The sequence below is a fragment of the Clarias gariepinus genome, chromosome 27 (genome assembly GCF_024256425.1).
Source record: "Clarias gariepinus isolate MV-2021 ecotype Netherlands chromosome 27, CGAR_prim_01v2, whole genome shotgun sequence".
NCBI classification, from domain to species: domain Eukaryota; kingdom Metazoa; phylum Chordata; class Actinopteri; order Siluriformes; family Clariidae; genus Clarias; species Clarias gariepinus.
In genome coordinates, this window is record NC_071126.1 from 24,157,028 (window position 1) to 24,167,500 (window position 10,473).

Here is a 10,473-nt window from a genome sequence, read left to right on the forward strand (position 1 = left end):
GAACAGAGTTTATAACGGCATAAACAATTGTTAATAGTTAATATAAACATTAAATACTTGAAAGGATGAAGTTACAATTTAAAGTAACATAGTCACTGGCCACTTCTGGAAGTTCAGTATAACAGGAGATGTGGAGAAGTTTATATGGAGGTGTGTGTGTGTGTGAGAAAATCCCAGTAGATCAGGGGGCTGTTCCATAAACCAAGATTAGAGTATAAGCCAGGCTTATTTCGGTTAGCCAGGCTTATTTTTGGTAGATTCGGTTTCATAAATCAAACTTAAAAAAGTTCAAACTCAGTTACCCCGGCAACTTATGCTGGCAAATTAACCTGGTCCGGGGCAGGCTAACTGTCAGGCTAAGTCTGAGTTCAGGCTTAACGAACACACCATTTATACTCACCTGGCTGGTAATTTATTTTACTTAATTTTTTTAAAAATAAATAAATAAATAAGGAAATGTACTTTACTAATAAATGTAAGAAATTATAAGGTATAAATACACTAAGAAATGTTCAAAACCTCTGTGTTTAATTGGTGAGTTTGGTAATTAATTAATTAAAAGTATATAAATAGGGAGCTGAACTCGTTTCCAAACTTAACCATGGCGTGTCCTTTCATAGATGAGGTGGTGGATGAGGGAGCTATAGTCTTGCGGAGGGCATTTCAAAGAGAGAGAACTTTCAGAGACAGGTCAGACCCATTGGCTTTTAATGACAGCTACCTGTATGAGCGATATGGGTTCTCAAGAGATGGGATTGCATATATTTGTAGATTACTAAGCCCACACATTGCAAATAAAACACGCCGCAACAGAGCGCTCACAGTCCCACAGACGGTGTGCATTGCACTTCGCTTTTTTGCCAGTGGAACATTTTTGTACACAGTTGGAGATGCAGAGAATATCAGCAAAGCATCAGTTTGCCGCTCTGTACGAACTGTGTACCTTTCTTTAAAAAGACTACTCAATGTGTTCATCACATTCCCTGGCCACAAAGCTATTCGTACCATTAAACATGCCTTTTGTGGAATAGCTGGTAAGTTCAAATAACTCTATAAAACATGGAAATATTTCTTGACTGTTGATTTTACATGGGACATATTTAAAACAAACAAATAATTTTCCTAGGTTTCCCAAATGTTATCGGTGCATTGGACTGCACCCATGTGCGTATTAAGTGTCCGTCTGGTCCACATGAAGCGGACTTTGTGAATAGGAAATCAGTACACAGCATCAATGTACAGGTACGGTCCCACTGAGATGATATTGAAGGCTATGCTCTAGCACTGAGTGTTCTGTACTAAGCTGGGCACCAGTGTTTAGTTCATTGCAATTAAAATGTAGTGACCTACAGGTTTAATTTATTTTAGATGATTAGTGATGCAGATTGCATCATCACAAATGTAGAGGCCAAATGGCCAGGCTCTGTGCATGACTCCAGAATCTTTAGAGCCTCATCTCTCTACCAACAACTAGCAAGAGGTATGCTAATAATCACTTCAATCACAAAAAGTCTTAAAAAAAAACAAACACATTATATATCTATATATATTCATTCTGTCTATGCAGGAGAATTCTCAGGAGTTTTGCTGGGAGACAAGGGATACTCATGCCTGCCTTACCTCTTGACTCCCTATCAGGAGCCCCAGACAGAGGCACAGCACCGCTACAACATTGCCCATGCACGCACAAGAGGTCGTATAGAGATGGCATTTGGGCTGATAAAGTCAAGGTTCCAGTGCCTGAAGCACCTCAGAGTGACTCCACCTAGGGCATGTGACATTGTAGTTGCTTGTGTAGTGCTCCATAACATTGCTTGTCTGAGGAGAGAGAGGCAACCAAGGATTGTTGAAGAGGAAGACTGGGGCAATGAAGCCGTATTGGAAGAAAACGAAACAGGCAGATTTATACGAGACACATATGCAAATAATTATTTTGCTTTAAGGCTTTAAAATTTTCCACTGGCCCCTCAACTTTCTCCTTAGTTGAACAAACACACAGAAGTCAAAGTATTTAATGTGATTTGTCTTTATTCAGAGTGAATCTGCCTGTTAGGGGTGAAAACACAAATAAATGTTGTGGAAAGTGATCAAAAAGGTAATGTTTTTTTTTTCTTTTCCTTTTTTAAAAATGGTAGTTCTACTTGCATTTTTCTGTAGCTGTTGAATTTCCAGCTCCAACTTCCTCATCTTCAGTTTTTTTATACTGGATGTCGATATCAGTCGCTTCCATTTGTTTAAGGAGGTAGCGTTTATACACTCCTTTTATGTTTTCTGGGTTCTGTAGCAACATAGATTTAAAGTTATTTTATTGAATACTCTTGGCACATTGTTTTAATTTCTTAATACTCACTTTTTCACATGTGGTCCCAGACTGAGAGGGCTCTAGAACAGAGTCAGCATCCTGAAAACACATTATGATCATTTTATCACACAAGTACACTTTTTAATATTCAATACAGTATCGCATGGAACCTGTGACTACCTCAGGCCTCCTTGAACATACAGACACAGTCTCCTCATCTTCCTCAACTGACGGGCCTTCTCCCTGTGACCACTGATTAAACTCAGTTAAACTCATTAGCTTACATGACTGATTTAAAAGGTCTCATACTCACAGGCAACATGATGTCTGGTGGATCCATAAAGCATACAGAATCTTTTGTCACTATGAAACCAAACATGATAGAAAAAATATTTTTTTTACCAAAATGCACCATTACAGTAGCACAAGTACCTCTACGTGACATTACTGCTATGATGTACTTAGGCTTACAATGCCTAAGGAAGGAGGAAATCAGTTAGTCAGGAAGGAATAGTGATAATTAAACACACACACACCTTTTATATACTCACTCCTTATACTAGGTGATATAATTTTAGATGATGTCCCCCCCTCTATTCCCTCAAGGACGGGCCTCCCTTTATTAATTTCCAAAGCCAGCTCCTCTGCAGGAGTGAAGCTGGCTGGTGGTGGCCCTCCCCCAGTGCCAGCAACCTCAGTCTTCTTTTTGGTCGCTGCAATTAAAAAAAAACCTGAATAGTTGTAACTTTAAGCTGGCATTGATTACATATGTACATACCATTAGATTTACTTACCATTCTGAACTATATTTTTATATTTTATTTTCACCTGCTGCCAGGTTCTTTTTCCTTCACTTAAGTTGCTGCTGCGTGAAAGCAATTAACGTTACTGTTATTCACACACAAACTTTGCAATGTATTGTGACACACATTCAACGTTGATAAAGTATTTTAAATAGTTTACACCGCTACTTACGCATTGAGACGATCAGCAATTTCCTGCCAACCTTTCTCTCTTGCTTTATTTATTGCCGCTGTATTGCCTTTTTTGGTGATGACATCTTTAAATTCTTCATATGTTTCCAATAGCAAACGCTGTTCCGTTGCCGTGAACATCGCTGCTCTATCTTTTCCTTTTGTTGCCATGGTAGCCCACAGTAAATCGATTGACCCATGCTCGACTTTTCAGGACTTTTAAACAATGGCGTGCACGCGCAATTATCTAGACTATTTAAACCTGACTCAAATTAGTAAGATCACATGATCCTCAATTTACTGTTATGGAACCAATTTAAGCGCGGATGTTTAGCTCGGCTCATTCAAGTCAGGTTTTGGACTTTAATCCCCGCTTTTCTAAGCGGCTTTTATGAAACAGCCCCCAGGAGTTTGAAAAACACTTAGACTAGCCCGTCCGAAACCCACAACCACGCCAGCCTTAGACTACAGGTCCTGTTCCCCAGATGTTCCTCGCCACAGGTCCTGTTCCCCAGATGTTCCTCGCCACAGGTCCTGTTCCCCAGATGTTCCTCACCACAGGTCCTGTTCCCCAGATGTTCCTTACTACAATACAGTGAGCTGCTGCACCTGATTGTCACACTAGATATCTGTATTTGAACAGGTGTTCCTAATGAAGTGGCCGGTGAGTGTTTGATTGGGTAGAGCTCTGACTCTGTCTCTGCACCATCAGCTCAGTACTGCATCAGTGTGCGGGTGTTCCTAATAAACTGGCCGGTGAGCGGCGGATGGAGCAGCGCCCTCTGTAGGTAGTGTGACGTCACTGCAGGAGACATTTAAGGTGGAACGGAAAGCGGAGAGGATTGTGTGTGTGTGTGTGTGCGCGCGCGCGCGCCCTTTACTGCAGGGTGGGACAGCAACACACACACACTGCACCGCGGCTGAACACAGACCTAACACACACACACATCAGTGCAGTGGTGTGTGTGTGTGTGTGTGAGAGAGAGACTGCGCGAGGATTGTAGGTAGGTCTCCATTATTAATAATCTCCATCATTTTATCATAGGTGTGTGTGTGTGTGTGTGTGTGTGTGTGTGTGTGTGACACTGGAGCATCCTCATGTCCGTCTGGTGCTGATGCTGCGGGATGCGGAGAACATCAAAGGGCTAAAACCGGAAGTGACAGCGCGCGCAGTAACGGACTAAACCTTTAATTGTGTGTGTGTGTGTGTGTGTGTGTATTATTCATTTAATCCGAGCATCCAAAGGCGTTCAAAATCGTTACCACTGCTGGTGTGTGTGTGTGTGTGTGTGTGTGTGTGTGTGTGTGTGAAACATGGTTATAAAGAGAGAATATGTTTTCTAATCTAAATAATGTGTATAATGAATGTATGATTAGAGATGACGTCATCACTGTGGTAATATGTGCTGTGAGGGGTAATACAGCTAGAGATTCAAGAGTGAGGCCTGGAACTGCTCTCTCTCTCTCTCTCTCTCTCTCTCTCTCACTCACACACACACACACACACACAGTAGATCGTTCATAAGCACCTGTGCTGGTGTGGAGAAGCTCTGAGAGGAAGGTGTTTATGGGATGGATGGTGGTGATGATTCCAGCAGCCGATCGTACACACACACACACACACACACACACGCACACCAGCCTGTTAAGGTACTGAGTTACAGATCAGAAGGTCAGCGGTTCGAGACCCAGCCCCACCAGGTTGTCGTTGTCGGGCCTTGCCCCAGTGTTCTCTCCACTGGGCTACCCCTAACCCCTCTGTGATCAGAAAGCTTACTTCTAACTGCATATGGTCCTGGTACCAGTAGAGTTAAGCAGAAAGATGTTAATTAGCATCCAGTCTCTTATGTCCTTCACTCAACCCAATTAAATAAGAGTAAAGTATTCTAGGTTCTGATGTGATGTGGTTAGTTTATCATCTCTATCACTTTATTTGTCTGGTTTCAAAGCCTGAATTTTTTGCCCAATATTTATGATTTTGTTAAAAAAAGCTCATAAAGTCCTCATTACTGTATGTTTTTTTTTGTTATTTTCTATAAGAGTGGAGAGATATGTTGATCTAGCTACACTAAGAGCTTTTCTATAGTTCAGGATGCTCTCCTTCCATGCTATTTGAAATACTAGTAATTTAGTTTGACGCCATTTACGTTCTAATTTCCGAGCGGTCTGTTTTAAAGTGCGCGTGTGATCGTTATACCAGGGAGCAAGTTTCTTATCTCTAATAATTTTTCTTTTGACTGGAGCTACATTATCTAAGGTATAGCGAAATGTCGACTCTAAATATTCAGTCGCCTGATCGAGTTCTGTGGGGTCAGACGGTGATCTAATCAAAGTTGATAACTCTGGGAGATTACTGATAAAACTCAGTTTGGTAGTTGATGTGAATGTACGTTTCATACGGTAGCACGGCGCTGTGCGTACATTATTACTGTGATACACTTGAATTGAGACAAGATAGTGATCTGAGACTGTGGAAATATTACTATATTTTCTATATTTAATCCAATGCAATTAATAAATCCAGAGTGAGCCCTGCCTTATAAGTGAGTCCTGGGTCCTTTGCTCAACTAGCACATTGATCAACTTTATTAAGCTGGTTTTGTTGAGACATATAACTGGTTGTCATCAGCATAACAGTAAACACAGATACCATGCTTATGAATCATGTTTCCCAGAGGAAGCATTTAAAGAGAAAACAGCAGTGGGCCTAAAACTGAACCCTGTGGAACACCAAACTCCACTAGAGAACATGCAGAATAATCACCATTTAAGTCTACATACTGATAACGATGGGTCAGATAGGATCTGAGCCAGGAGAGGGCTGTACCCTTAATTCCTACTACATTTTCTAATCTGTGAAGAAGAATACTATGATCAATGGTGTCAAAAGCTGCACTGAGATCGAGTAATACAAGCATAGTTACACAACCCTGATCAGAGGCCAATAGAATGTCATTTACTACTTTAACGAGTGCTGTCTCTGTACTGTGATGAGGCCTAAATCCTGACTGATACAGTTCATAAATGTTATTTCTCTGCTAATTTTAGGGTCATAAATTTTAGGGTCTATTAAACACAATCAACATGATTGTGTTTAATAGAGGTTTCATAAGGCTTTTGATGGAGTCTGTGTAAGGAGCCGTGACTCTGTAGGACCCACCTGACCTCACGTCTGTATCTCCAATGTGGATACTGAGAGACTGACGGTGCGTTGTTTCTGATAGAGCCTCAATCTTTAGTCTCCTCCTGTTTCCCAGAATGCTCAGTGACTGGTGGGAAGAGTAAAGATGAGTGTGACATCATGGTTTTTGGTGAGCAGCTCCGGCACTCGGCACCGGTTGCCACGGGAGATGATCTTCGTTGGACGTGAGGACTGTGAACTCATGCTCCAGGTAAGACGTCATAAAATACACACACACACACACACACACACACACACACACACACACACACAAGCGTGTCACTAAACCCCATTACGTACATTCATTTCTCAGAGACTGTCCTGTGGATCAGCTATAATGATGTCATGCATTTGTCACCTTCATGATGTGCGAAGCTTCTTTCACTAATACTGATTACCAATAACGCACTACTAACATATTAATAACAGTAAGGTGTCCACTTGTCTGTCTCTATGTCACACTTTCTCTACCTATTTCTCTGTTTGTCTTTTTGCTCGTCTCTCTACCTGTCACTCTGTCTGTTTTCTTCTACCTGTCTCTCTCTGCCTGTCTCTCTGTCTGTCTCTATGTTGTTCCCCTTTTCTCACACTCTCAGTCACGCAGTGTGGATAAACAGCATGCTGTGGTTAACTACAACGCTGCTACAGATGAGCACTTGGTGAAAGACCTTGGCAGTTTAAACGGGGTAAAGTCACTCTCTCCATCTTACTTACTCTCCATCTCTTCTTTTTATTTCTTTAAAACATCAGTAATAAATAATAATAAATGTTTTCTGTAATTAACATAATGTGGCCAAATGTATATGGACACCTGCCTGGTATGGTATGATCTTGGTGGCCCTTAAATTTAAAACCTTTGTGCATTAATTTGAAGTGAGTATGGCCACCTCTCCTCTGGTCTTATTCAGTCCTTAAAGCATTAGCGAAGTTGCAGAGGCCTGGGGTGCAGTTGGTGTTCAGTGGGGTTGTGCAGTGACACTAGTCATGCTGGAGCAGGAGAGGGCCTTCTCCGAACTGGTGCCATGTACATTTGTGTAAAAAAACATTATATTTGAAAACAGTACAGTTAATCTCGACTATAAATAAGAGGAATGGCAGCACAATGACTTCGTGGTTAGCACTGTCATCTTGCAACTGCAGGTCCTGGGTTTGATTCCCGAGTCTGTGTGCATAGAGTTTGCATGTTTCCCTCCTGCTTGGTGGGTTTTCTCCGGGTTCTCCGGTTTCCTCCCACAGTCCAAAAACATGCAGGTTGGACTAAATGGCGTTTCCAGTGTGTGAGTAAGTGTGTGAGTGTTGACTGGAGGTCCTACCACACTCTTACGAAATGGGAAAAAATACAATGGTCACTATTGGCCTCCACAGTCCCTAGTTGGGCTACTGAGGTTTCTAGATGGATGGGCCTAGGGGTCACAGCTGGAGCTGATGTTCATCTCATACCCAGCAATAACTTGATCATTAAACTATTAGGGTTGACCAATGTATTATAACCTGTAGTAGCAACAACAACAACAACAATAATAATAATAATAATAATAATACTGATAACAAATCCATTCCTGACTGATACAGTTCATGTATGCCATTTCTATGTAGATATGAGCATAGCTGCTCCGCTACTATCTTTTCCAGGATCTTAGAGATAAAGGGGAGGTTTGATATTGGCCTTTAACTGGACAGCTGACAGGGGTCGAGGTCAGGTTTCTTAATTATTGGTTTGATAACTGCTAATTTAAAAGATTTTGGAACATAACCAATGCTGAGTGAAGAATTAATTATTCTCAACAGGGGTTCTATTATTGCTGGTACTATCTGTTTAAGAAAATGTGTCGGTACAGGATCTAATATACAGGTTGATGAATTTGCAGAAGAGATGAGTGAAATTAGTTCATTCTCTTCAAGGGGAGTAAAGTATTCTAGGTTCTGATCTGACATGGCTAGATTAACATCTGCATCAATTACATTGTTCGGTTTCAAAACCTCAATTTTATGCCTAATATTTACAAAAGATTTCTGCAGTGGTTTTATTTCTAGTTAACATCATTACAGTATTAAATAAGAATCTAAGGGAAAAAAATGAAGGTTTAAAATCATCACAAATGTAATCAGAATAAATGATTATTCACAGACACTCAGGGCTATGTTTGTTAATAGTGGATCTGTGGAATAAAAGGACGTGTGTGGTTGGACTGATTAAAGCCCAGGATCACACCTCTATAATATCAAGTAAAAGTAAAAACATATTCGGTGAAAAGATAATCAAGTACTATGTAACTGTTTCATAATAATGTCTGATTTATAATTTTTTAGTAATTATGTAAGCAGCCAGACAAAATGATGAAATAATGTACAAATTCTGACATTTTCAAATAATACAATAACTAAAATAAATATCTTTACAAAATCGCAAATTAAGGAACAAGAAATGCAAATTTCCTAATTTCCCTTTATTTTTACATTATAAAGCTTTTGAAACACACACGTTACCTACAGGAGGGATTTGTTTCAAAAGCTTTATGTGTGTGTGTGTGTGTGTGTGTGTGTGAACAGTGTAAACTATATGTATATTCAGTTTCCCTCCAAATGGTTCAGCAGATCGAAAATAACATTAGAACATTTACACGTGTCTCACTTTACCATAAACTGTCCAGCAGAACAAATGTAAGAAAATTATATCTTTTAGCTTCTAGCTCATTTGCTAATTATATATTTTAATGTTGCATCATTAAATAAACAGCTGAAGTAACTGACATGTTTTCCTTTGCTGTCTACCTCGGCAGTTTTTTTCCTCCCGCTATATGCAGCGTTTCAGTTTGGTCATGTGACTACATGTGATTATTGTTGCTGCGTCTGATTGGTGAAACATGTTATAGATCCACTGACTGCATGTGTAGAATAAACGGTTATAAAAGTAAGGAGTGGAGTGGAGCGGAGTGGAGCGGAGTGAGAGGAGCGTTTCTTCCTCCCAAATCTACTCAAGTAAAAGTATAAAGTATGGTGCAGTAAAACGACCCATAGAAGTATTTTTTTTTCTAAACGTTACTCAAGTTAATGTAACGGAGTAAATGTAACTCGTTACTACCCACCTAAAGAACCCTGAACCCTGAGGACGGTTCCTCGTGGAACCCATGAAGATGCTTTGCACTGATACACACAGTGTCACTGTGAAGGCGTGTGACTGCAGTCGCTCTGATAGTTTCAGGACTGAAGTCAGTGAGCAGTTGGACTTCCTGTTAACTCAAATCTCATTTCCTGTCAAACAGAAGTACCTTTGACTTCAGAGCTCACGGTTACAGCAGGGCCTGATTTATAACCTCACCATAAGAAAGTCAAAGAGACTTTAACTATCTTTAAACGACGACTCAAGACACATCTGTTTCTCCAGTACTTGGACTACATCCAATGGTGTGTTTGACTAATTTCACTTAGTTATTACCCTAGTTAACCCAGTGTAAGTATGTATCCAATGATGTAAACATTAAAGCACTTTTTATAAGGCGCTCTGGATAAGAGCGTCTGCCAAATGCCTAAATGTAAATAAGGTTTCACCCAAATCAGGATGAGTTCCCTTTGGAGTCTGGTTCTTCTCTGGTTCTTCTCTGGTTCGTCTCATGTTCGTCTCATGCAGTGTCTCCCTCGGCACCATCACAGACAAGCACAGACTTTCGGAGTTGTTTTGGCTCAGGGAACAGACACAGTCTGGTGTCTATGAAGCCCACATTGTTTTCGGAGCTCCACCTGGACATCCGGCGGTTCAGCGCCCATAACCAGCTGTTAGAAGTTCTAGGCTAAAGGGGCATCTTTAGGGGCATCTGAATAATTAAAAGCCCCTGAGCTTGTCAGTATGACATGTGTTATTGCCCTCATGTGTGTGAGGAGACCTCACAGCTCTGCTCCATTCTGTGTACGTGTGTGCAGTGGGCGGGGCTAAAACACATCAACTCAGCAATTTGGTCTGGTGTCCACATACTTTTGACCATCTATTGTATGCTGTGTGTGTGTGTGTGTGTGTGTGT

At 40.7% G+C, this 10,473-nt stretch overlaps 3 protein-coding genes across 4 annotated transcripts in view; 2 read left to right on the forward strand and 1 right to left on the reverse strand.

Annotated features, from left to right (window-relative positions):
- The first annotated feature begins 574 nt into the window (after nucleotides 1-574).
- On the forward strand, nucleotides 575-1,950 carry LOC128514935 (putative nuclease HARBI1). The gene is made up of 4 exons (XM_053488850.1): nucleotides 575-1,034; nucleotides 1,127-1,242; nucleotides 1,369-1,480; nucleotides 1,568-1,950. The coding sequence occupies exons 1-4, from the start codon at nucleotides 602-604 to the stop codon at nucleotides 1,948-1,950; spliced, it is 1,044 nt and encodes a 347-aa protein (XP_053344825.1). The 5' UTR covers nucleotides 575-601.
- On the reverse strand, nucleotides 1,946-3,662 carry LOC128514766 (uncharacterized). Its single transcript, XM_053488613.1, has 6 exons — nucleotides 3,278-3,662; nucleotides 3,097-3,167; nucleotides 2,839-3,015; nucleotides 2,616-2,665; nucleotides 2,351-2,401; nucleotides 1,946-2,278 (listed from the first exon to the last, which is right to left on the reverse strand). Exons 1-6 carry the CDS (start codon nucleotides 3,445-3,447, stop codon nucleotides 2,138-2,140), a joined length of 660 nt encoding a protein of 219 aa, XP_053344588.1. The 5' UTR covers nucleotides 3,448-3,662; the 3' UTR covers nucleotides 1,946-2,137.
- Nucleotides 3,663-4,255: 593 nt separating this feature from the next.
- The window catches only part of cep170bb (centrosomal protein 170Bb), a 25,763-nt gene continuing 19,545 nt past the window's right edge, over nucleotides 4,256-10,473 (forward strand). Inside the window, exons 1-3 of one of the 2 annotated variants that reach the window (XM_053488605.1) lie at nucleotides 4,256-4,280; nucleotides 6,534-6,668; nucleotides 7,054-7,143. In XM_053488605.1, coding sequence (XP_053344580.1) covers nucleotides 6,564-6,668; nucleotides 7,054-7,143 — 195 coding nt within the window. In that variant the 5' untranslated portion in view covers nucleotides 4,256-4,280; nucleotides 6,534-6,563. The remainder of the gene's footprint in view (nucleotides 4,281-6,533; nucleotides 6,669-7,053; nucleotides 7,144-10,473) is intronic. The other variant, XM_053488606.1, reaches the window with a different exon arrangement.